Below are 27,145 nucleotides of genomic sequence, written 5' to 3'. Positions count from 1 at the left end.
CCCTCAGGTCTCCCTCAGGTCTCATACAGGTCTCCATCAGGTCTCATACAGGTCTCCCTCAGGTCTCCATCAGGTCTCATACAGGTCTCACTCAGGTCTCATACAAGTCTCACTCAGGTCTCTTTTTGTGTACATCCATATTTCCCTGATTTTAAAAGTTATTATATTGGTATTTATGGGACAAACACTGACAAGTGTTTTCTATTTTCTGCAGAGAGACAATCGCTAGACAGATATGGTCAGGGGCCAAGCTCAGCAGGCTGTAGATCAAAACCGTTGTCCAAAGACTAAATCACATAGTTTACATGCAAGATAATATATCTCTTTTTGCCTTTTTCTCATTCAATACAATGGCACAGAATAAGATAGTGAAATTGTGAACAGCAATTCTCCAAGTTCCATCCCCTCTTGGATACACAGTTACTTTGAACTATGACCCCCTCTTGGACATACAGTTTGAACTAAGGCCCCTCTTGGACATACAGTTTGAACTATGACCTCTCTTGGACATACAGTTTGAACTAAGACCCTCTTGGACATACCGTTTGAACTATGACCTCTCTTGGACATACAGTTTGAACTAAGGCCCCTCTTGGACATACAGTTTGAACTAAGGCCCCTCTTGGACATACAGTTTGAACTATGACCCCCTCTTGGACATACAGTTTGAACTATGACCTCTCTTGGACATACAGTTTGAACTAAGACCCTCTTGGACATACAGTTTGAACTATGACCCCTCATTGTCTTCCTGTCTGCTCGAGTTAGTTATATCTTTTGTGTTTTCACTCAACTCATCTCATCTGGTTAAACGATATCAATACCTTCTTCTATTCTCCTCTCACACGCCAAAACGCCGACGATACGTGTGTGAATCAACTTAACCTTAAAAGTGCCTGCTTCGGGCAATATGGGATTGATACGGCACATGTCTGGTATAATCTGCTAGGGAAGGAGGAGGGAGGAATGGAAGGACTTCTTGGTACTGAAGGAGATCTCTCAGCTTGTAAATCCAACCGTCTGAGGTGCAGCAGGATTAGTGGAGCTGAAGGAAACATCTGAACTGAAGGAAAATTCTCTGTTTTTTTTCTGCTTCCTTCGGAACAGTGACCTGGCTTGGAACAAGCTGTCCTCTCTGAACCCGCTGTCCTTCTCCAGTCTGCCTGCCCTCATCAAACTGTGAGTCCTCCACTGTTTTATTCATTCATATGAACCAGGCAGAGTTCAAGTCAGTCGGAATTGGATGATGTGTCCATTAAATCAAGTTATATTGTATAAAAAAATGTATGTTGCTTAGTTATCGGGTGGTAGATGATGTGTTTCTCATACTCTCTCTCTCTCGCTCTCTCTCCCTCTCTCCCCCCTCTCTCTCTCCCTCTCCCCCCCTCTCTCTCTCTCTCTCCCGCTCTCGCTCCCTCTCCCCCTCTCCCCCCCTCCCTCTCTCTCTCCCCTCTCTCCTCTCTCTCTCTCTCTCTCTCTCTCTCCTCCCCTCTCTCCTCTCTCTCTCTCTCTCCCCCCTGTCCCCCCCCTCTCCCTCTCCCTCTCCCCCTCTCTCTCTCTCTCTCTCTCACTCTCTCTCCCTCTCTCTCTCTCTCTCCCTCCCACTTCCTCCCCCTCCCTTCTCTCTCCCCCAGTGATCTTACTTCCAACCGGTTGTCCTACCTGCCTGTATCTGGGCTCCATGGACTCACACACCTCAAACTAGCTGGCAACGAGGACCTGCAGGAGCTACTGCCTGCTGAGAGCCTCCCCAAACTGAGGTACCTGTAGTAATGCTGGGGGTGGTGGTGGTGGTGCTTTTGGTGATGGTGGTGGTGGTGCTGGTTTGCTGGTGATGCTGGTGGTGGTGGTGGTGCTTTTGGTGATGCTGGTGGTGGTGGTGGTGCTTTTGGTGATGCTGGTGATGCTGGTGGTGGTGGTGCTTTTGGTGATGCTGGTGATGCTGGTGGTGGTGGAGACAAATGAGACATGGATTGTGTGTGTGTGTACCATTCAGAGGGTGAAGGGGCAAGACAAAACAAGGGTTGTGTCAAGAACTGCAATGCTGCTGGGTTTTCACGCTCAACAGTTTACCGTGTGTATCAAGAATGGCCCACCACTCAAAGGACATCCAGACAACTTGACACAACTGTGGGAAGCATTGGAGTCAACATGGGCCAGCATCCCAGTGGAACGCTTTCGACACCTTGTAGAGTCCATGACCTGATGAACTGAGGCTGTTCTGAGGGCAATAGAAGCATTGGAGTCAACATGGGCCAGCATCCCAGTGGAACGCTTTCAACACCTTGTAGAGTCCATGACCTGATGAATTGAGGCTGTTCTGAGGGCAATAGAAGCATTGGAGTCAACATGGGCCAGCATCCCAGTGGAACGCTTTCAACACCTTGTAGAGTCCATGACCTGATGAACTGAGGCTGTTCTGAGGGCAATAGAAGTATTGGAGTCAACATGGGCCAGCATCCCAGTGGAACGCTTTCGACACCTTGTAGAGTCCATGACCTGATGAATTGAGGCTGTTCTGAGGACAATAGGGGGGTGGAGTGGATTAGTACGAAGGTGTTCTTAATGTTTTGTCCACTCAGTGTAGAGTCCATGACCTGATGAATTGAGGCTGTTCTGAGGACAATAGGGGGGTGGAGTGGATTAGTACGAAGGTGTTCTTAATGTTTTGTCCACTCAGTGTAGAGTCCATGACCTGATGAATTGAGGCTGTTCTGAGGACAATAGGGGTGGATTAGTGGATTAGTGTAGAGAAGGTGTTCTTAATGTTTTGTCCACTCAGTGTAGAGTCCATGACCTGATAAACTGAGGCTGTTCTTAATGTTTTGTCCACTCAGTGTAGAGTCCATGACCTGATAAACTGAGGCTGTTCTGAGGGCAATAGGGGGTTCAACTTAATATTAGGAAGGTGTTCTTAATGTTTTGTCCACTCAGTGTATGCTGATTACATTGCCACCAAAACTTTATTCATTTGCGGTCTCTCTCTCTCACGCCTCTCTCTCTCTCTCTCTCTCTCTCTCTCTCTCGTCTCTCTCTCTCACGCCTCTCTTTCTCACGCCTCTCTCTCTCACGCCTCTCTCTCTCACGCCTCTCTCTCTCACGCCTCTCTCTCTCACGTCTCTCTCTCTCACGCCTCTCTCTCTCACACCTCTCTCTCTCTCAGATCTCTTTCTCACGTCTCTCTCATGTCTCTCTCTCACGTCTCTCACACGTCTTTCACACGTCTCTCTCGCTCACGTCTCTCTCGCTCACGTCTCTCTCTCTCTCTCTCACGTCTCTCTCTCTCTCTGACGTCTCTCTCTCTCTCTCACACGTCTCACACGTCTCTCACACGTCTCTCACTCACGTCTCTCTCTCACGTCTCTCTCGTCTCTCTCTCACGTCTCTCTCTCGCTCACGTCTCTCTCTCACGTCTCTCTCGCTCACGTCTCTCTCTCACGTCTCTCTCTCTCTCACGTCTCTCTCTCACGTCTCTCTCTCACGTCTCTCTCTCTCTCTCACGTCTCTCTCTCTCTCACATCTCTCTCTCTCACGTCTCTCTCTCGATCACGTTTCTCTCTCACGTCTCTCTCTCACATCTCGTTCTCTCACGTCTCTCTCTCTCTCACGTCTCTCTCTCGATCACGTTTCTCTCTCACGTCTCTCTCTCACGTCTCGTTCTCTCACGTCTCTCTCTCACATAGATCATCTATTGCCTCAGCAACGAACAGGGCTCCGATGATATTTAACTCAAAAGATGCCCAACGATTGAACAGAGCAGTAGCTGGGTTTATCTGTCTGGATCAAGGTGCCTGTAACTCTGGCTAATACACTGTGGTATTGTGATGGTATCAAGTATGGTAATACTAAACCTGGTATCACTATCGAAGTCAAAAGTCTGGTATTGAGACTTCACTAGGTGGTGGTGGAGATGGTGGTGAAAATGATGAGGAGGAGGAGGAGGAGGAAGAGGAGGAGGAAGAGGAGGAGGTGGGGGAGGAGGAGGAGGAGGAGGTGGAGGAGGAGGAGGAAGAGGAGGAGGTGGGGGAGGAGGAGGAGGAGGAGGAAGAGGAGGAGGAGGAGGATATCTTCTTTCCCCATCCTGTCCTTATTTTTAATAGACAACCTTTTACCAGTTCATGTCAGTCCAGACAAACAGGTTACATGATGGACGTGCTACAGTCGACTCACTCCCTTCTAGTACATCATAGTAGGGAAGGGAGCAGCACACCAATACACACTCCTTCACCATGAAGTAGGGTGCAACATGGACCCTCTAAAGCCCATCAGAGTGGGTCTTATTTTTTACCAAGGACCAACCATTAAAACATGATTTACCCAGGCCACTTGAAGGACCAACCATTAAAACATGATATACCCAGGCCATAGTTACAGTTGAAGGACCAACCATTAAAACATGATTTACCCAGGCCATAGTTACAGTTGAAGGACCAACCATTAAAACATGATTTACCCAGATCATAGTTACAGTTGAAGGACCAACCATTAAAACATGATTTACCCAGGTCATAGTTACAGTTGAAGGACCAACCATTAAAACATGATTTACCCAGGTCATAGTTACAGTTGAAGGACCAACCATTAAAACATGATTTACCCAGGTCATAGTTACAGTTGAAGGACCAACCATTAAAACATGATTTACCCAGGCCATAGTTACAGTTGAAGGACCAACCATTAAAACATGATTTACCCAGGCCATAGTTACAGTTGAAGGACCAACCATTAAAACATGATTTACCCAGGCCATAGTTACAGTTGAAGGACCAGGATATACCCAGGCCATAGTTACAGTTGAAGGACCAACCATTAAAACAAGGCATGATTTACCCAGGCCATAGTTACAGTTGAAGGACCAACCATTAAAACATGATTTACCCAGGTCATAGTTACAGTTGAAGGACCAACCATTAAAACATGATTTACCCAGGTCATAGTTACAGTTGAAGGACCAACCATTAAAACATGATTTACCCAGGCCATAGTTACAGTTGAAGGACCAACCATTAAAACATGATTTACCCAGGTCATAGTTACAGTTGAAGGACCAACCATTAAAACATGATTTACCCAGGTCATAGTTACAGTTGAAGAACCAACCATTAAAACATGATTTACCCAGGTCATAGTTACAGTTGAAGGACCAACCATTAAAACATGATTTACCCAGGTCATAGTTACAGTTGAAGGACCAACCATTAAAACATGATTTACCCAGGTCATAGTTACAGTTGAAGGACCAACCATTAAAACATGATTTACCCAGGTCATAGTTACAGTTGAAGGACCAACCATTAAAACATGATTTACCCAGGCCATAGTTACAGTTGAAGGACCAACCATTAAAACATGATTTACCCAGGTCATAGTTACAGTTGAAGGACCAACCATTAAAACATGATTTACCCAGGCCATAGTTACAGCCTCCTCAGTTAGTCAACATTTACATCCCTTCCGCTAGGAACTCCTAGACTTACATATTTGTCTGATGTCATACATCACTGCCATTTCAATTCTGGATAAACAGTTGGTGATTTATTTCTGTAAAGTTGCGTGTCAGTTGGTATTTAAATAACAGTTGAGCGTGGTGGTAGCATTGTGTTTAGTCTCTTCTGTCTGTCTGTAGAGTGATGGAGCTGCCCTATGCCTTGTGTTGTGTTGACTGACTCTTTCTCTCTCTCTCTCTACTGTTCTCTCTCTCTCTCTACTGTTCTCTCTCTCTCTCTACTGTTCTCTCTACTGTTGTCTCTCTACTGTTCTCTCTCTCTCTCTACTGTTCTCTCTCTCTCTCTACTGTTCTCTCTACTGTTGTCTCTCTACTGTTCTCTCTCTCTCTTTACTGTTCTCTCTCTCTCTACTGTTCTCTCTCTCTACTGTTCTCTCTCTACTGTTCTCTCTCTCTCTCTCTACTGTTCTCTCTCTACTTTTCTCTCTCTACTGTTCTCTCTCTCTCTACTGTTCTCTCTCTCTCTCTCTACTGTTCTCTCTCTACTGTTCTCTCTCTCTGTCTCTCTCTCTCTGTCTCTCTCTCTCTCTACTGTTCTCTCTCTCTCTCTACTGTTCTCTCTCTCTCTACTGTTCTCTCTCTCTACTGTTCTCTCTCTCTCTACTGTTCTCTCTCTACTGTTCTCTCTCTCTCTCTCTACTATTTTCTCTCTCTCTACTGTTCTCTCTCTCTCTACTGCTCTCTCTCTCTATATCTCTACTGTTCTCTCTCTCTCTACTGCTCTCTCTCTCTATATCTCTACTGTTCTCTCTCTCTCTCTCTACTGTTCTCTCTCTACTGTTCTCTCTCTCTCTCTCTCTACTATTCTCTCTCTCTATATCTCTACTGTTCTCTCTCTCTCTCTCTCTCTACTGTTCTCTCTCTCTCTCTACTGTTCTCTCTCTCTCTCTCTCTCTACTGTTCTCTCTCTATATATATCTCTACTGTTCTCTCTATATATATATCTCTACTGTTCTCTCTCTCTCTACTGTTCTCTCTCTATCTCTCTTTCTATCTCTCTCTACTGTTCTCTCTCTCTCTCTCTACTGTTCTCTCTCTCTCTCTCTCTCTACTGTTCTCTCTCTATATATATCTCTACTGTTCTCTCTATATATATATCTCTACTGTTCTCTCTCTCTCTACTGTTCTCTCTCTATCTCTTTTTCTATCTCTCTCTACTGTTCTCTCTCTCTCTCTCTGTGGTCTGGGGAAATGCATCATCAAGTGAAGTTAGGAGGCTGCAGAATGCAGAGAACAAAGCAGCAAGGATTGTTTTAAGGTGGAGATATGGTTCTTCTGTTGCAGTCATGCGCAATGTTCTTGGTTGGTCATCAATCGACAAGATAATTGAAAAAAACATGCCTATTTTATTTCAGAATATACATCATTTAAAATGGCCAAGTTGTATTCACAACGGTATTCAGTTGGTAAGAGACAGACATTCAGTGAATACTAGGAATAGAATGTCCACCATCTATGTGTTGTCCAGACAGAACAGTATTCAGTTGGTAAGAGACAGACATTCAGTAAATACTAGGAATAGGTTGTCCACCATCTATGTGGTATTCAGTTGGTAAGAGACAGACATTCAGTAAATACTAGGAATAGGTTGTCCTCCATCTATGTGGTATTCAGTTGGTAAGAGACAGACATTCAGTCAATACTAGGAATAGGTTGTCCTCCATCTATGTGGTATTCAGTTGGTAAGAGACAGACATTCAGTCAATACTAGGAATAGGTTGTCCACCATCTATGTGGTATTCAGTTGGTAAGAGACAGACATTCAGTCAATACTAGGAATAGGTTGTCCACCATCTATGTGGTATTCAGTTGGTAAGAGACAGACATTCAGTCAATACCAGGAATAGGTTGTCCACCATCTATGTGGTATTCAGTTGGTAAGAGACAGACATTCAGTAAATACTAGGAATAGGTTGTCCACCATCTATGTGGTATTCAGTTGGTAAGAGACAGACATTCAGTGAATACCAGGAATAGGTTGTCCTCCATCTATGTGGTATTCAGTTGGTAAGAGACAGACATTCAGTAAATACTAGGAATAGGTTGTCCACCATCTATGTGGTATTCAGTTGGTAAGAGACAGACATTCAGTCAATACTAGGAATAGGTTGTCCACCATCTATGTGGTATTCAGTTGGTAAGAGACAGACATTCAGTCAATACTAGGAATAGGTTGTCCACCATCTATGTGGTATTCAGTTGGTAAGAGACAGACATTCAGTCAATACTAGGAATAGGTTGTCCACCATCTATGTGGTATTCAGTTGGTAAGAGACAGACATTCAGTCAATACTAGGAATAGGTTGTCCACCATCTATGTGGTATTCAGTTGGTAAGAGACAGACATTCAGTTGGTAAGAGACAGACATTCAGTCAATACCAGGAATAGGTTGTCCACCATCTATGTGGTATTCAGTTGGTAAGAGACAGACATTCAGTAAATACTAGGAATAGGTTGTCCACCATCTATGTGGTATTCAGTTGGTAAGAGACAGACATTCAGTCAATACTAGGAATAGGTTGTCCACCATCTATGTGGTATTCAGTTGGAACAGAGACAGACATTCAGTCAATACTAGGAATAGGTTGTCCTCCATCTATGTGGTATTCAGTTGGTAAGAGACAGACATTCAGTCAATACTAGGAATAGGTTGTCCACCATCTATATGTGTTGTATTAGACAGAACAGTAAGGACTTCAGTTGTCCAAGAGACAGACATTCAGTCAATACTTTTCTCTCTCTTTTCCCTCCTTGAATAGGTTGTCCACCATCTATGTGTTTCAGTTGGTAAGAGACAGACAGTTCAATACTAGAATGTTTGTCCAGTATTCAGTTGGTAAGAGACAGACATTCAGTCAATACCAGGAATAGGTTGTCCACCATCTATGTGGTATTCAGTTGGTAAGAGACAGACATTCAGTCAATACTAGGAATAGGTTGTCCACCATCTATGTATTCAGTTGGTAAGAGACAGACATTCAGTCAATACTAGGAATAGGTTGTCCACCATCTCTCTGTGATTCAGTTCCTGTAAGAGACAGACATTCAGTGATTCATACCAGGAACAGGTTGTCTCTCCTGTTCTTGTCCAGGAATAGGTTCTCCTCCATCTATGTGTTGTCCAGACAGAACAGAGAAATAGGCAAAATAACATTTCAATTTAGAGCAATAAAGAAATGGAATAAATTAACTGAGCAAACCCTGAAACCTTTATACATTTAAACATGATTTTAAAACGATTTAAATATAGCACATAGAAATGTTGTTCTCTCTCTCTCTCTCTCTCTCTCTCCTTTTCTCTCTCCTTTCCCCTCCTTGGACTCTAGCAGATGAAGAATCAATCCTGTTTTAGATGGAGTATTTATTGGGTCATTATATTAGTATATTATGTATGTTTGTAATAGTGTGTTATATGTCTTCTCTCCTGTTCTTATGAATTGTATTTTAATGTTTAAGGACTTTTCTCTCTCTCTCTCTCTCTCTCCTTTTCTCTCTCTTTCCCCTCCTTGCACGATCTCTCTCCTGTTCTCTCTCTCTCCTTTTCTCTCTCCTTTCCCCTCCTTGGACTCTCTCCTGTTCTCTCTCTCTCTCTCTCTCTCTTTTCTCTCTCCTTTCCCTCCTTGCACGATCTCTCTCCTGTTCTCTCTCTCTCCTGTTCTCTCTCTCTCTGTTCTCTCTCTCTCCCTGTTCTCTCTCTCTCTTCTCTCCTTTCCCCTCCTTGCACGATCTCTCTCCTGTTCTCTCTCTCCTGTTCTCTCTCTCAAGATCTCTCTTTTCCTCCTTTCCCCTCCTTGCACGTTCTCTCTCTCTCTTCTCCTGTTCTCTCTCTCTCCTGTTCTCTCTCTCTCTCTCTCCTTTTCTCTCCCTTTCCCCTCCTCCTTGCAATCTCTCTCCTGTTCTCTCTCTCTCTCTTCTCTCTCTCTCTCTCCTTTTCTCTCTCCTTTCTCTCTCTCTCTCCCTCTCTCCTGTTCTCTCTCTCTTTTCCTTTTCTCTCCTTTCCCCTCCTTGCACGATCTCTCTCCTGTTCTCTCTCTCTCCTTTCTCTCTCTCTCTTTCCTCTCTCTCTCTCCTTTCCCCTCCTTGCACGATCTCTCTCCTGTTCTCTCTCTCTCCTGTTCTCTCTTTCTCTCTCTCTCCTTTCCTCTCCTTGCACTCCTTTCCCCTCCTTGCACGATCTCTCTCCTGTTCTCTCTCTCTCCTGTTCTCTCTCTCTCTCCTTTTTTCTCTCTCCTTTCCCCTCCTTGCACGATCTCTCTCCTGTTCTCTCTCTCTCCTGTTCTCTCTCTCTCCTCTTTCTCTCTCTCTCTTTCCCCTCCTTGCACGATCTCTCTCCTGTTCTCTCTCTCTCCTGTTCTCTCTCTCTCTTCTCTTTTCTCTCTCTCCTTTCCCCTCCTTGCACGTTCTCTCCTGTTCTCTCTCTGTCTCTCTCTCTCTCTCTCTTTTTCTCTCTCCTTTCCCTCTCCTTTGCACGATCTCTCTCCTGTTCTCTCTCTCTCTTCTCTCTCTCTCCTGTTCTCTCTCCTTTCTCTCTCTCTCTCTCTTCCTCTCTCCTTTTCTCTCTCCTTTCCCCTCCTTGCACGATCTCTCTCCTGTTCTCTCTCTCTCCTTTTCTCTCTCCTTTCCCCTCCTTGCACGATCTCTCTCCTGTTCTCTCTCTCACTCCTGTTCTCTCTCCTTTCCTCTCCTTGCACGATCTCTCTCCTGTTCTCTCTCTCTCTCCTGTTCTCTCTCTCTCTCCTCTTCTCTCTCTCCTTTCCCCTCCTTGCACGATCTCTCTCCTGTTCTCTCTCTCTCCTGTTCTCTCTCCTTTCCTCTCCTTGCACGATCTCTCTCCTGTTCTCTCTCTCTCCTTTTCTCTCTCCTGTTCTCTCTCTCTCTCCTGTTCTCTCTCTCTCTCTCTCTCTCCTGTTCTCTCTCCTTTCCTCTCCTTGCACGATCTCTCTCCTGTTCTCTCTCTTTTTCTTTCAGTTTCAATTCAAGGGCTTTATTGGCATGGTAAACGTATGTTAACATTGCCAAGGCAAGTGAAGTAGATAATAAACAAAAGTGAAATAAACTATTAAAAATGAACAGTAAACATTACATTGCCAAGGCAAGTTCAAAAGAAATAAACAAATACTTTTTCAAAATACTTGTCCTATTATGGATTTATTACAGTGTTGTAATGATGTGAAAATAATTTAAGTACAAAAGGGAAAATAAATAAGCATAAATATGGGTCGTATTTACAATGGTGTTTGTTCTTCACTGGTTGACCTCTTCTTGTGGCAACAGGTCACACGTAGTGTATTTCTGTATTGTTTTAGTGATTCACCATAGTGAAGGCGTAGACTCAGGTTTTCTGGATCTCTGTGTTTTTGGTGGACAGGTTTCTCCATTTCTTTCTTAGGTTTTTGCATTCTTCATCAAACCATTGTTGTTAATGTTCAAGGGGTTGTCTGCTTGAAATGTTTAGATTTGATAGGGAAGCTGTGGTCAAATAAACTGGTTAGGTTTTCTACTATCAAGTTTACACCTTCACTATTACAGTGAAACATTATGTCCAGGAAATTGTCTAGAAGGGATTGAATTTGTTGTTCCCTAATTTTTTGGTAGATTTCCACACTACTTTCCTTCCATCTATAGCATTTCTTAATATTATTCAGTTCCTTTGGCTTTGATGCCTCATGATTGAGCATTGCTAGGTTCAAGTAGACTGTGATTTTTCTGTGATCTGATAGGGGTGTCAGTGGGCTGACTGTGAACGTTCTAATAGACTCTGGGTTGAGGTCAGTGATAAAGTAGTCTACAGTACTACTGCCAAAAGACAAGGTATAGGTGTACCTACCGTAGGAGTCCGCTCGAAGGCTACCATTGACTATGTACATACCCAGCGTGCGACAGAGCTATAGGTGTACCTACCATAGGAGTCCCCTCGAAGCCTACCATTGACTATGTACATACCCAGCGTGCGACAGAGCTGCAGGAGTTGTGACCCGTTTTTGTTGGTTATGTTGTCATAGTTGTGCCTAGGGGGGCATATGGGGGTTGGAATGCTGTCACCTCCAGTTAGGTGTTTGTCCCTCTGTGTGCTGAGGGTTCTTGTCCAGTTCTGGCATTTAGGTCACCACAGACTAGTACATGTCCCTGGGCCTGGAAATGATTAATTCCCCCTCCAGGATGGAGAAGCTGTCTTCATTAAAGTATGGGGATTCTAGTGGAGGGATATAGGTAGAACACATGAGGACATTTTTCTTTGTTGAGATCATTTCCTTTTGAATTTCAAGCCAGATGTAAAATGTTCCTGTTTTGACCAATTTAATAGAGTGAGTTAGGTCTGTTCTATACCAAATTAGCATTCCCCCTGTCTCTTCCTCATTTCACACCTGGTAGTTTGGTGGCTGTGACCACCAGCTCTCTGTAACCTAGAGGGCAACCAGTGGGTCCGTCTCCTTTATACCATGTTTCTTGTAGGATGACTCTCTCTCTCTCTCCGTCTCTCTCTCTCTCTCTCTCTCTCTCTCTCTCTCTCTCTCTCTCTCTCTCTGTCTCTCTCTCTCTCTCTCTCTCTCTCTCTCTCTCTCTCTCTCTCTCTCTCTCTCTCTCTCAATTCAATCTCTCTCAATTCAAACATGTTAACATTGAGTTTTAATGACTCCAACCTAAGTGTATGTAAACTTCCGACTTCAACTGTATCTCTCTCTCTTTCTCTCTCTCTCTAACTCAATTCAATTCAAGGGGCTTTATTGTCATGGGAAACATGTGTTAACATTGCCAAAGCAAGTGAGGTAGATAATATACAAAAGTGAAATAAACAATAGAAATGAACAGTAAACATTACACATACAGAAGTTTCAAAACAATAAAGACATTACAAATGTCATATTATATACATATACAGTGTTGTAACAATGTACAAATGGTTAAAGTACACAAGGGAAAATAAATAAGCATAAATATGGGTTGTATTTACAATGGTGTTTGTACTTCACTAGTTGCCCTTTTCTTGTGGCAACAGGTCACAAATCTTGCTGCTGTGATGGAACACTGTGGAATTTCACCCAGTAGATATGGGAGTTTATCAAAATTGGGTTTGTTTTCAAATTCTTTGTGGATCTGTGTAATCTGAGGGAAATATGTGTCTCTAATATGGTCATACATTGGGCAGGAGGTTAGGAAGTGCAGCTCAGTTTCCACCTCATTTTGTGGGCAGTGAGCACATAGCCTGTCTTCTCTTGAGAGCCAGGTCTGTCTACGGTGGCCTTTCTCAATAGCAAGGCTATGCTCACTAAGTCTGTACATAGTCAAAGCTTTCCTTAAGTTTGGGTCAGTCACAGTGGTCAGGTATTCTGCCACTGTGTACTCTCTGTGTAGGGCCAAATAGCATTCTAGTTTGCTCTGTTGTTTTGTTAATTCTTTCCAATGTGTCAAGTAATTATCTTTTTGTTTTCTCATGATTTGGTTGGGTCTAATTGTGCTGCTGTCCTGGGGCTCTGTAGGGTGTGTTTGTGTTTGTGAACTCTGTCTTCTCCAGGTTCATCTCTCTGTAGGGTGTGTTTGTGTTTGTGAACGGAGCCCCAGGACCAGCTTGCTTAGGGGACTCTTCTCCAGGTTCATCTCTCTGTAGGGTGTGTTTGTGTTTGTGAACAGAGCCCCAGGACCAGCTTGCTTAGGGGACTCTTCTCCAGGATCATCTCTCTGTAGGGTGTGTTTGTGTTTGTGAACAGAGCCCCAGGACCAGCTTGCTTACTTCTCCAGGTTCATCTCTCTGTAGGGTGTGTTTGTGTTTGTGAACAGAGCCCCAGGACCAGCTTGCTTAGGGGACTCTTCTTCATCTCTCTGTAGGTTCATCTCTCTCAGAGCCCCAGGACCAGCTTGCTTAGGGGACTCTTCTCCAGGTTCATCTCTCTGTAGGGTGTGTTTGTGTTTGTGAACAGAGCCCCAGGACCAGCTTGCTTAGGGGACTCTTCTCCAGGTTCATCTCTCTGTAGGGTGTGTTTGTGTTTGTGAACAGAGCCCCAGGACCAGCTTGCTTAGGGGACTCTTCTCCAGGTTCATCTCTCTGTAGGGTGTGTTTGTGTTTGTGAACAGAGCCCCAGGACCAGCTGAACAGAGCCCCAGGACCAGCTTGCTTAGGGGACTCTTCTCCAGGTTCATCTCTCTGTAGGTGATGGCTTTGTTATGGAAGGTTTGGGAATTGCTTCCTTTTAGGTGGTTGTAGAATTTAACGGCTCTTTTCTGGATTTGGATCATTAGTGGGTATCGGCCTAATTCTGCTCTGCATGCATTATTTGGTGTTCTACGTTGTACACGGGGGATATTTTTGCAGGATTCTGCGTGCAGAGTCTCAATTTGGTGTTTGTCCCATTTTGTGAAATCTTGTTTGGTGAGCGGACCCCAGACCTCACAACCATAAAGGGTAATTTTAGCCAGATCCTAATTGGCATGTCGTATGTCTGGTATGTCTCCCTCTCCAGATCCTAATTGGTATGTTGTATGTCTGGTATGTCTCTCTCTCTGTAGGGTGATGGAGCTGCCCTATGCCTTCCAGTGCTGTGCCTTCGTCTCCTGTGAGAAACACTCCTCTCCCTGGGACAGAGACAATAACCACAACGGGAAGGACGACTTCGGGAGGAGGGAGGGCATCTTGTCTAACCAAGGTGTGTTCTCAAACAACCCCAGATGATAGTACACTGCCCCATTAAAAGGGAATGGGGATACCACTTCAGATCCGTGTTGTAAGGATACATGGTGTGTCGCTAATATGCCTCCTGACAGAAACAGTGACTCATTTTCAGTTCCTATGAAACGTCTTGATAACCTGGATATAACCTTTGATTTGATTTAAGACCACGAGGACTTTCTGTTGGACTTTGATGATGAGCCCAAATCCCACCACACTGTCCAGTGTTCCCCATCACCTGGTAAGGCAACACCCCCCCCCTTTCCCCCTAACATGGTTTGATTGAGTGATTGAATGATTTATTGATTAACTTTTTGAATGATTTATTGATTGACTGGTTGAATGATTTATTGATTGACTGGTTGAATGATTTATTGATTGACTGGTTGAATGATTTATTGATTGACTGGTTGAATGATTTATTGATTGACTGGTTGAATGATTTATTGATTGACTGGTTGAATGATTTATTGGTTGAATGATTTATTGATTGACTGGTTGATTGATTTATTGATTGAATGATTTATTGGTTGAATGATTTATTGATTGAATGATTTATTGATTGACTGATTGAATGATTTATTGATTGACTGGTTGAATGATTTATTGATTGACTGGTTGAATGATTTATTGATTGACTGGTTGATTGATTTATTGATTGACTGGTTGATTGATTGACTGGTTGAATGATTTATTGATTGACTGGTTGATTGATTGACTGGTTGATTGATTTATTGATTGACTGGTTGAATGATTTATTGATTGACTGGTTGAGTGATTTATTGATTGACTGGTTGAATGATTTATTGATTGACTGGTTGAGTGATTGACTGGTTGAATGATTTATTGATTGACTGGTTGATTGATTTATTGATTGACTGGTTGAATGATTTATTGATTGACTGGTTGAATGATTTATTGATTGACTGGTTGATTGATTTATTGATTGACTGGTTGAATGATTTATTGATTGACTGGTTGAGTGATTGACTGGTTGAGTGATTGACTGATTGAATGATTTATTGATTGACTGGTTGAATGATTTATTGATTGACTGGTTGATTGATTTATTGATTGACTGATTGAATGATTTATTGGTTGACTGGTTGAATGATTTATTGATTGACTGGTTGAATGATTTATTGATTGACTGGTTGATTGATTTATTGATTGACTGATTGAATGATTTATTGATTGACTGGTTGAATGATTTATTGATTGACTGGTTGATTGATTTATTGATTGACTGATTGAATGATTTATTGATTGACTGATTGAATGATTTATTGGTTGACTGGTTGAATGATTTATTGATTGACTGGTTGAATGATTTATTGATTGACTGATTGAATGATTTATTGATTGACTGGTTGAGTGATTGACTGGTTGATTGATTTATTGATTGACTGGTTGATTGATTGACTGGTTGAATGATTTATTGATTGACTGGTTGAATGATTTATTGATTGACTGATTGAATGATTTATTGATTGACTGGTTGAGTAATTGACTGGTTGATTGATTTATTGATTGACTGATTGAATGATTTATTGATTGACTGGTTGATTGATTTATTGATTGACTGATTGAATGATTTATTGATTGACTGGTTGAATGATTTATTGATTGACTGATTGAATGATTTATTGATTGACTGGTTGAGTAATTGACTGGTTGATTGATTTATTGATTGACTGATTGAATGATTTATTGATTGACTGGTTGATTGATTTATTGATTGACTGGTTGATTGATTTATTGATTGACTGGTTGAATGATTTATTGATTGACTGGTTGAATGATTTATTGATTGACTGGTTGAATGATTTATTGATTGACTGGTTGAATGATTTATTGATTGACTGGTTGAATGATTTATTGATTGACTGGTTGAATGATTTATTGATTGACTGATTGAATGATTTATTGATTGACTGGTTGAGTGATTGACTGGTTGAATGATTTATTGATTGACTGGTTGATTGATTTATTGATTGACTGATTGAATGATTTATTGATTGACTGGTTGAGTAATTGACTGGTTGAATGATTTATTGATTGACTGGTTGAATGATTTATTGATTGACTGGTTGATTGATTTATTGATTGACTGGTTGATTGATTTATTGATTGACTGATTGAATGATTTATTGATTGACTGGTTGATTGATTTATTGATTGACTGGTTGAGTGATTGACTGGTTGATTGATTTATTGATTGACTGGTTGATTGATTTATTGATTGACTGGTTGAATGATTTATTGATTGACTGGTTGATTGATTTATTGATTGACTGGTTGAATGATTTATTGGTTGACTGGTTGATTGATTTATTGATTGACTGGTTGAGTGATTGACTGGTTGATTGATTTATTGATTGACTGGTTGATTGATTTATTGATTGACTGGTTGAATGATTTATTGATTGACTGGTTGATTGATTTATTGATTGACTGGTTGAATGATTTATTGGTTGACTGGTTGATTGAGTGACTGGTTGATTGATTTATTGATTGACTGGTTGAATGATTTATTGATTGACTGGTTGAATGATTTATTGATTGACTGGTTGAATGATTTATTGATTGACTGGTTGATTGATTTATTGATTGACTGGTTGAATGATTTATTGGTTGACTGGTTGATTGAGTGACTGGTTGATTGAGTGACTGGTTAATTGAGTGACTGGTTGATTGATTGACTGGTTGATTGATTGACTGGTTGACTGGTTGACTGGTTAATTGACTGGTTGATTTATTGATCTGTCCCTCCCCAGGTCCGTTCCGTCCTTGCCACCACCTGTTTGGCAGCTGGTTGATCCGTGTTGGTGTGTGGGTCATTGCTACTCTCTCCCTGGTCTGCAACACACTGGTGATGGTCTCCATCTTTCTCTCCCCGTCCTTCCTGTCCCCTGTGAAGCTGCTGATTGGCCTGCTGGCTCTGGTAAACAGTCTGATGGGGCTGTGGTCTGCCACGCTGGCCACTGTCGATGCCTTGACCTTCGGCAGCTTCGGCCGCTACGGGGCGCGATGGGAGAGCAGCACGGGCTGCAAGCTGACCGGCTTCGTCTCCATCTTCGCTTCTGAGACCAGTATCTTCTTACTGACTGTGGCCGCCCTGGAGAGGGGGCTGTCGATACGGAGAGGCAAGGCCGCCGAGGGGAAGACTTCGCCGGGCACGCTGAGGCTGGTGGCCGCCTTGTGTTTCCTTCTGGGCCTGGCTATCACCCTGCTCCCCCTGCTGGGGGACTACGGAGTCTCCTCCATCTGTCTCCCCATGCCCTACGAAGAGCCCTCCTCTCTGGGCTTCATGGTGGCTCTAGTCCTGGTCAACTCCCTATGTTATCTCATCATGACCGTCACATACGCCCGCCTCTACTGCAGCCTGGAGAAAGGAGAGCCGGACAACCTGTGGGACTGCTCCATGATCCGTCACGTGGCCTGGCTGCTGTTCACCAACTGTCTCCTCTACTTCCCTGTAGCCTTCCTCTCCTTCTCCTCCCTGCTGAAACTGCCCTCGGTAGGGCCTGAGGTGGTGAAGTCAGTGCTTCTAGTGGTGGTTCCTCTCCCAGCCTGCCTCAACCCTCTACTCTACGTCCTCTTCAACCCTCACTTCAGAGAGGACCTGGGCCTACTCCACAGAAGGACTCGCGGCGCCCTGCACCTCAGCAGACCCCGCCGACTCAGCCTCGTCTCGCTCAACTCGGAGGACGCCGAGAAACAGTCATGTGACTCCACGCAGGCCCTGGTCACCTTCGGGGTGTCAGAGGAGGAGGAGGAGTCTAGGGGGGCGGGGCAGCAACCCAGCGCCGAGGCACACCACCCTCCGTTTGCCTTCATCCCCTGTCGCTAGGCAGACTAGCGTTCAGGCTTCACTGTTTTTACTCCCAGGGCTGCAGGGCTCTGGGTTCTACCCCCAGTACCCCATGCCCTAGATCAACCCCCTACACACAGACACAGACTGTGTTAGAGCAGTACATGTAGCCAGAGAGGAAGGATGAAGAAACAAGGCCACTGCTACATGGACAGGAACAGGACACAAAATGGCCGCCATGGCTCTCCTCTGAATCAGAACTCTAATATAGAGCTAGATAGACTCCCATTGTCCTGGTTTTCATGTCTCTCTATCTGTCTGAATCAGAACTCTGATATAGAGCTAGATAGACTCCCATTGTCCTGGTATTCATATCTCTCTATCTGAATCAGAACTCTAATATAGAGCTAGATAGACTCACATTGTCCTGGTTTTCATGTCTCTCTATCTGTCTGAATCAGAACTCTGATATAGAGCTAGATAGACTCACATTGTCCTGGTATTAATATCTCTCTATCTGAATCAGAACTCTAATATAGAGCTAGATAGACTCCCATTGTCCTGGTTTTCATGTCTCTCTATCTGAATCAGAACTCTGATATAGAGCTAGATAGACTCCAATTGTCCTGGTTTTCATATCTCTATATCTGTCTGAATCAGAACTCTAATATAGAGCTATATAGACTCCTGGTATTCATGTCTCTGTATCTGTCTGAATCAGAACTCTGATATAGAGCTAGATAGACTCCCATTGTCCTGGTATTCATATCTCTGTATCTGTCTGAATCAGAACTCTGATATAGAGCTAGATAGACTCCCATTGTTCTGGTATTCATGTCTCTCTATCTGTCTGAATCAGAACTCTGATATAGAGCTAGATAGACTCCCATTGTCCTGGTTTTCATGTCTCTGTATCTGTCTGAATCAGAACTCTAATATAGAGCTAGATAGACTCCCATTGTCCTGGTATTCATATCTCTCTATCTGAATCAGAACTCTAATATAGAGCTAGATAGACTCCCATTGTCCTGGTATTCATATCTCTCTATCTATCTGTCTGTACAGTACCAGCTATGTGTAAACCCCAGCCTGGCAGCTTGATGCCGGACAGAAGCACAACTGATTATGTTATGAACACAGTTATGAACAGTTTTCGATCATCATATGTATACCAACACAGTGGCCAATGCTCTCTTTTAATGAAGGTACTTGACTCTATAATATGTAGGCCAGGACGAGGAGGAGGAGGAGGAAGAGGAAATTCCACACTGCATCTCTATGCTTTCAGTTTTATTTCCGATAGATCCCTAAGATAAAACACATCATTTGAGTTTAAACATCCTCTCTGACAGTTATATAATTACCAGCGGAGTTTTGTGAGAACAATTCGTAAGGTGTGTGTTTGTGTGTGTGTGTGTGTGTGTGTGTGTGTGTGTGTGTGTGTGTGTGTGTGTGCGCGTGTGCGTGCATGTGTGTGTGTTGGGTCTTGTCATCTATCGATACTTGGTGTTAAAAGTGTGGTGACCTTGTGAGATTACACCAGCTAAGACTGCCATGTCACAACATTCTCCTTCAGCAACAACGGCACCAATTACATTTGGTTACATATGCCACACTGTGTTGTGTGTGTGTGTGTGTGTGTGTGCGTGCGTGCGTGCGTGCGTGCGTGCGTGTGTGTGTGTACATTATACTGTGACAATCTGTTTTCCTTGTTTAGAATATGCCAGTTTGTTTTAAAGTAAGATTTGGTGCGTATTCGTATTTGACCCGACTATTTAGTTGTAAAAGTTTTCCCCCTATTTAGTGAGTTGTTGCTTTTAGACTGTTTTATCGATGCACCGTTACCGTTTAGAGTGATGACAACACAGTATATTACATCTTTAGTTGTGTTTATCATTTAACTACGTCAATCACCAGCATGCATGATTCTCCTCCATTACCTAGTGACTAGAGCACGTACCTGGGGGAGGAGGGGAGAGAGGGGAGAGGAGAGAAAGAGAGAGGAGAGGAGTTGAGAGGAGAGAAAGAGAGAGGAGAGGAAGAGAGAGGAGAGAAAGAGAGGGAGAGGAGTTGAGAGGAGAGAAAGAGAGGGAGAGGAGAGAAATAGAGAGGAGAGGAGACAAAGAGAGGGAGAGCGAGAGGAGAGAAAGAGAGGGGAGAGGAGTTGAGAGAAAGAGAAGGAGAGGAGATGAGGGGAGAGAGAGGAGAGGAGAGAAAGAGAGAGGAGAGGAGACAAAGAGAGGGAGAGCGAGAGGAGAGAAAGAGAGGGGAGAGGAGTTGAGAGAAAGAGAAGGAGAGGAGATGAGGGGAGAGAGAGGAGAGGAGAGAAAGAGAGAGGAGAGGAGACAAAGAGAGGGAGAGCGAGAGGAGAGAAAGAGAGGGGAGAGGAGTTGAGAGGAGAGGAGAGAAAGAGAGGGAGAGGAGAGAAAGAGAGGGAGAGCGAGAGCGAGAGGAGAGAAAGAGAGGGGAGAGGAGTTGAGAAGAGAGGGAGAGGAGAGAAAGAGAGGGAGAGCGAGAGGAGAGAAAGAGAGGGGTGAGGAGTTGAGAGGAGAGGAGAGAAAGAGAGGGAGAGAAAGAGAGGGGAGAGGAGTTGAGAGGAGAGGAGAGAAAGAGAGGGAGAGGAGAGAAAGAGAGGGAGAGCGAGAGCGAGAGGAGAGAAAGAGAGGGGAGAGGAGTTGAGAAGAGAGGGAGAGGAGAGAAAGAGAGGGAGAGCGAGAGGAGAGAAAGAGAGGGGTGAGGAGTTGAGAGGAGAGGAGAGAAAGAGAGGGAGAGAAAGAGAGGGAGAGGAGGAGAGGAGAGAAGAGAAAGAGAGGGAGAGGAGAGGACGGGAGAGAAAGCGAGGGAGAGGAGGGAGAGAGGAAGATTCTTATTCATGTGTTTTAGAGGTCAGAATGAAAACCTGTGGTAATGATGTGTATTGCTCCCCCACTGCACTGGGGCAGGACAGAGACGTCTTGTGTTCTGACTCTTTGTTCTTTGGCATAGCGGTAGCATAGCAGCAGCAGGGTGTTAACCTGGATAGAGGTACCAGGTCACCGCCTACCAGGACTGAACCCTTTCCAAGGAGCTGGATTGCTCGTGAAATGAAATATCACCGGGACGAGGGTCAGTTCAGAGCGGCCCGCGTTCTAGTTCACCCCTTTCCTCCATTCCTCTTTCTGTTGTCTTCTTTTACTTACTTCCTCTTGCTTTTTGGTAGACGCAACCGACTACTAATGCCAAACATCAGCGGCCTCTCCAGACAAATACTTGGATCTGAGATTAGCAAGGTTTAAAAGCCCTCTGAGGCGATTCCTGAGGTATCTTCAGAGCTCAGCTCCGGGTTGTCGACCTCTCTTTTCCTCATCCTCTCTCCTTCTCTTCATCCTCTCTCCCTCTCTTCATCCTCTCTCCCTCTTCATCCTCTCTCCCTCTTCATCCTCTCTCCCTCTCCTCATCCTCTCTCCCTCTCTTCATGCTCTCTCCCTCTCTTCATCCTCTCTCCCTCTCTTCATCCTCTCTCCCTCTCTTCATCCTCTCTCCCTCTCCTCATCCTCTCTCCTTCTCTTCATCCTCTCTCCCTCTCTTCATCCTCTCTCCCTCTTCATCCTCTCTCCCTCTTCATCCTCTCTCCCTCTTCATCCTATCTCCCTCTCTTCATCCTCTCTCCCTCTCTTCATCCTCTCTCCCTCTCTTCATCCTCTTTTCCTCTCTTCATCCTCTCTCCCTCTCTTCATCCTCTCTCCCTCTCCTCATCCTCTCTCCCTCTCCTCATCCTCTCTCCTTCTCTTCATCCTCTCCCCCTCTCTTCATCCTCTCTCCCTCTTCATCCTCTCTCCCTCTCCCATCCTCTCTCCCTCTCTTCATCCTCTCTCCCTCTTCATCCTCTCTCCCTCTCCTCCTCTCCTGCCTTGCTGGTCACAGGTCATATCTACCTTTACCTCAGAGCTCTCCAGCACTTAGAACTAGGAAAAATAGAGACTTCAATGCTGGTTCAGTGTAGCAACCTCGTGAAACAACCGCAAAGTCTTGGCATGGCCCCTCCTTTGTCCTTGTGTGGATGAATTAAGGAGCGAGATGTCATTACTTATAAAGCGAATTGCTCTTGGAAACCTAAAAATGTAATCAACAGTCTTTGCCATTCCTGAAAACTCTGCTGCTCATGGTCTGTCAAAAACCTTGCTGTCTGTGAGTTAGTTTTCTCTCTCTCTCTCTCTCTCTCTCTCTCTCTCTCTCTCTCTCTCTCTCTCTTTCTTTCTTTCTTTCTTTCTTTCTTTCTTTTTTTTTTTTCTCTCTCTCTCTCTCTCTCTCTCTCTCTCTCTCTCTTCTTTCTTTCTTTCTCTCTCTCTCTCTCTCTCTCTTTCTCTCTCAACAAAACACAAACTCGCTGTAATGAACCTGCCTGTGGCCATTCCTCCATGTCACATGCTGAAGATAGAGAGCAGAGAAGGAGAGACATCCTTGTCTCAGGGTCTTTCCTAGGTGTGTGACATGGTTAAAAAGAGAGGTGGATAGGCTGAATCTGGGTCATGTTCATTAGGGCACACCGTAGAAAAACTTCTTTTTTTTAACTTTCTGCAACAGAGGTGGATGGGCTGAATCTGGGTTGTGTTCATTTGGCCACAAAGTAGCCAAATGTTTCTGTTACAAACTACCAGATACTGGGGTAGCTGTATGAATCCACTGTCAAATGTGACACATCGTCTTTCTTTTCTTCTTCTGGTTTTTTCTCTCTCCATCGTTACCCAGATTCAGAATTTGGAGGCAAAAGCTATTTTTTTATTATCTTGAGCTCTTAAAATACCAGAATTGTATAAAAAAAATATAGATGAGTATTTATACCAAAAGTATATTATGTAAAGTAAAGGGTCCCTGAGGAGGAGGTCTGATGGAGGCCTGGCGCATACTCTGCAGATTGTAGGTAGTAGGCCTAGCTAGCCAGGTTTAGCTAGCCTAGCGTCCCGTTGGCGAGCCAGGTTTAGCTAGCCTAGCGTCCCGTTGGCTAGCCAGGTTTAGCTAGCCTAGCGTCCCGTTGACTAGCCAGGTTTAGCTAGCCTAGCGTCCCGTTGACTAGCCAGGTTTAGCTAGCCTAGCGTCCCGTTGACTAGCCAGGTTTAGCTAGCCTAGCGTCCCGTTGACTAGCCAGGTTTAGCTAGCCTAGCGTCCCGTTGGCTAGCCAGGTTTAGCTAGCCTAGCGTCCCGTTGACTAGCCAGGTTTAGCTAGCCTAGCATCCCGTTGGCTAGCCAGGTTTAGCTAGCCTAGCGTCCCGTTGGCTAGAGGCTGTGTGGTGTACATTACATTCATAGGGCCAGTGAATAGAATGCATATTTTGTTTTTATATCAGAGTGTTAAATCCATGTAATATGTAATAAACAACTTTACCAAATGAGCGTAATCTGTGAGTGGTGTTTGTTATTCCTAAAAGGAGATTGGTGGTGGTACGATTTAGAGGTAATAAACGTTGTGTGGAACAGAACAGAAAGAAAAAAAACACTTTGTGAACTTTTTCATACGCATGTCAAGATCCACAAGGAAATATGACTTTATAACATTATGATTTATTAAAATAATGGATCTGAACACAATCATGTCATCATTCCATCAGCGCCGGGGTGGAGGGGTGGGGGGGGCATGGAGGGATGGGGGTTTTCATATGGCGGTGTGGGGTGGGGGTGGGACACCAGGCATGTGGAGACGAAAAATAAAGTTATTTCAGGCTCTGCGTCAATCATGACTCATGTATCCTTCTATTATCCTTGTTTTCATATGGCGGTGTAATTACATGAACTTAACGTTGTATCTCTGAGAAATAAAACATGTTGGACGTTATTTTATATGCAATCGCACAACAGGATTTATTGTTCATAAAATCCTGCTGATTGCCCATGTAAAGGGTACAGTAAACTCATGCTGATTGCCCATGTAAAGGGTACAGTAAACTCATTCTGATTGCCCATGTAAAGGGTACAGTAAACTCATACTGATTGCCCATGTAAAGGGTATAGTAAACTCATGCTGATTGCCCATGTAAAGGGTACAGTAAACTCATGCTGATTGCCCATGTAAAGGGTACAGTAAACTCATACTGATTGCCCATCGAAAGGGTACAGTAAACTCATAGTGATTGCCCATGTAAAGGGTACAGTAAACTCATACTGATTGCCCATCGAAAGGGTACAGTAAACTCATTCTGATTGCCCATGTAAAGGGTACAGTAAACTCATTCTGATTGCCCATGTAAAGGGTACAGTAAACTCATTCTGATTGCCCATGTAAAGGGTACAGTAAACTCATGCTGATTGCCCATGTAAAGGGTACAGTAAACTCATACTGATTGCCCATGTAAAGGGTACAGTAAAGGGTACAGTAAACTCATACTGATTACCCATGTAAAGGGTACAGTAAACGCATGCTGATTGCCACTGTAACGGACATGACTGTATCTATGTGTGATTATATAGCCACATTTGTAAGTCATGAGTTATGATAATGAATGCAGGAAATCAGGAAGTGATGAATAGCAGAGTAATGTATGACTGAAGGTTCTGTGTCTACAACAACCAAACAAGTGAATGATCAAACCGAGACTCAAGGCCACGTTGAGACGATGTAAAGCATTACAACCTACAGTTGAAGTCAGGAGTTTACATACACCTCAGCCAAATACATTTAAACTCAGTTTTTCACAATTCCTGACATTTAATCATTGTAAAAAAAAAAATCCCTGTCTTAGGTAAGTTAGGATAACCACTTTATTTTAAGAATGTGAAATGTCAGAATAATAGTAGAGAGAATTATTTATTTCAGCTTTTATTTCTTTCATCACATTCCCAGTGGAATTCTCAATTAGTATTTGGTAGCATTGCCTTTAAATTGTTTAACTTGGGACAAACTTTTCGGGTAGCCTTCCACAAGCTTCCCACAATAAGCTGGGTGAATTTTGGTCCATTCCTCCTGACAGAGCTGGTGTAACTGAATCAGGTTTGTAGGCCACCTTGCTCGCACACGATTTTTCAGTTCTGCCCACAAATGTTCTATAGGATTGAGGTCAGGACTTTGTAATGGCCACTCCAATATCGTGACTTTGTTGTCCTTAAACCATTTTGCCACAACTTTGGAAGTATGCTTGGGGTCATTGTCCATTTGGAAGACCCATTTGCGACCAAGCTTCAACTTCCTGACTGATGTCTTGAGATGTCGCTTCAATATATATATATATAATTTTCTTTCCTCATGATGCCATCTATTTTGTGAAGTGCACCAGGCCCTCCTGCAGCAAAGCACCCCCACAACATGATGCTGCCACCCCCGTGCTTCACGTTTGGGATGGTGTTCTTCGGCTTACAAGCCTCCCCCTTTTTCCTCCAAACATACAGTGCCTTGCGAAAGTATTCGGCCCCCTTGAACTTTGCGACCTTTTGCCACATTTCAGGCTTCAAACATAAAGATATGAAACTGTATTTTTTGTGAAGAATCAACAACAAGTGGGACACAATCATGAAGTGGAACGACATTTATTGGATATTTCAAACTTTTTTAACAAATCAAAAACTGAAAAATTGGGCGTGCAAAATTATTCAGCCCCTTTACTTTCAGTGCAGCAAACTCTCTCCAGAAGTTCAGGGAGGATCTCTGAATGATCCAATGTTGACCTAAATGACTAATGATGATAAATACAATCCACCTGTGTGTAATCAAGTCTCCGTATAAATGCACCTGCACTGTGATAGTCTCAGAGGTCCGTTAAAAGCGCAGAGAGCATCATGAAGAACAAGGAACACACCAGGCAGGTCCGAGATACTGTTGTGAAGAAGTTTAAAGCCGGACTTGGATACAAAAAGATTTCCCAAGCTTTAAACATCCCAAGGAGCACTGTGCAAGCGATAATATTGAAATGGAAGGAGTATCAGACCACTGCAAATCTACCAAGACCTGGCCGTCCCTCTAAACTTTCAACTCATACAAGGAGAAGACTGATCAGAGATGCAGCCAAGAGGCCCATGATCACTCTGGATGAACTGCAGAGATCTACAGCTGAGGTGGGAGACTCTGTCCATAGGACAACAATCAGTCGTATATTGCACAAATCTGGCCTTTATGGAAGAGTGGCAAGAAGAAAGCTATTTCTTAAAGATATCCATAAAAAGTGTAGTTTAAAGTTTGCCACAAGCCACCTGGGAGACACACCAAACATGTGAAGAAGGTTCTCTGGTCAGATGAAACCAAAATTGAACTTTTTTGGCAACAATGCAAAACGTTATGTTTGGCGTAAAAGCAACACAGCTCATCACCCTGAACACACCATCCCCACTGTCAAACATGGTGGTGGCAGCATCATGGTTTGGGCCTGCTTTTCTTCAGCGGGGACAGGGAAGATGGTTAAAATTGATGGGAAGATGGATGGAGCCAAATACAGGACCATTCTGGAAGAAAACCTGATGGAGTCTGCAAAAGACCTGAGACTGGGACGGAGATTTGTCTTCCAACAAGACAATGATCCAAAACATAAAGCAAAATCTACAATGGAATGGTTCAAAAATAAACATATCCAGGTGTTAGAATGGCCAAGTCAAAGTCCAGACCTGAATCCAATCGAGAATCTGTGGAAAGAACTGAAAACTGCTGTTCACAAATGCTCTCCATCCAACCTCACTGAGCTCGAGCTGTTTTGCAAGGAGGAATGGAAAAAAATGTCAGTCTCTCGATGTGCAAAACTGATAGAGACATACCCCAAGCGACTTACAGCTGTAATCGCAGCAAAAGGTGGCGCTACAAAGTATTAACTTAAGGGGGCTGAATAATTTTGCACGCCCAATTTTTCAGTTTGTGATTTGTTAAAAAAGTTTGAAATATCCAATAATTGTCGTTCCACTTCATGATTGTGTCCCACTTGTTGTTGATTCTTCACAAAAAAAATACAGTTTTATATCTTTATGTTTGAAGCCTGAAATGTGGCAAAAGGTCGCAAAGTTCAAGGGAGCCGAATACTTTCGCAAGGCACTGTAACTATGTTCATTATGGCCAAACAGTTATATTTTTGTTCCATCAGACCAGAGGACATTTCTCCAAAATGTACAATCTTTGTCCCCTTGTGCAGTTGCAAACCGTAGTCTGGCTTTTTATGGCGGTTTTGGAGCAGTGGCTTCTTCCTTGCTGAGCGGCATTTCAGATTAGGTCGATAT

At 43.6% G+C, this 27,145-nt stretch overlaps 1 protein-coding gene across 1 annotated transcript in view; it reads left to right on the top strand.

Annotated features, from left to right (window-relative positions):
* The window catches only part of LOC115120338 (leucine-rich repeat-containing G-protein coupled receptor 5-like), a 29,950-nt gene extending 6,592 nt beyond the window's left edge, over positions 1-23,358 (top strand). Inside the window, exons 4-8 of the mRNA XM_065021293.1 lie at positions 1,108-1,179; positions 1,635-1,760; positions 14,010-14,146; positions 14,336-14,410; positions 16,947-23,358. Of these exons, the coding sequence (XP_064877365.1) occupies positions 1,108-1,179; positions 1,635-1,760; positions 14,010-14,146; positions 14,336-14,410; positions 16,947-18,022 (1,486 nt within the window). The 3' untranslated portion in view covers positions 18,023-23,358. The remainder of the gene's footprint in view (positions 1-1,107; positions 1,180-1,634; positions 1,761-14,009; positions 14,147-14,335; positions 14,411-16,946) is intronic.
* Positions 23,359-27,145: the final 3,787 nt, after the last annotated feature.

Source organism: Oncorhynchus nerka, linkage group LG8 (assembly GCF_034236695.1).
Source record: "Oncorhynchus nerka isolate Pitt River linkage group LG8, Oner_Uvic_2.0, whole genome shotgun sequence".
NCBI classification, from domain to species: domain Eukaryota; kingdom Metazoa; phylum Chordata; class Actinopteri; order Salmoniformes; family Salmonidae; genus Oncorhynchus; species Oncorhynchus nerka.
This window is presented reverse-complemented; position numbering and strand designations above follow the sequence as displayed.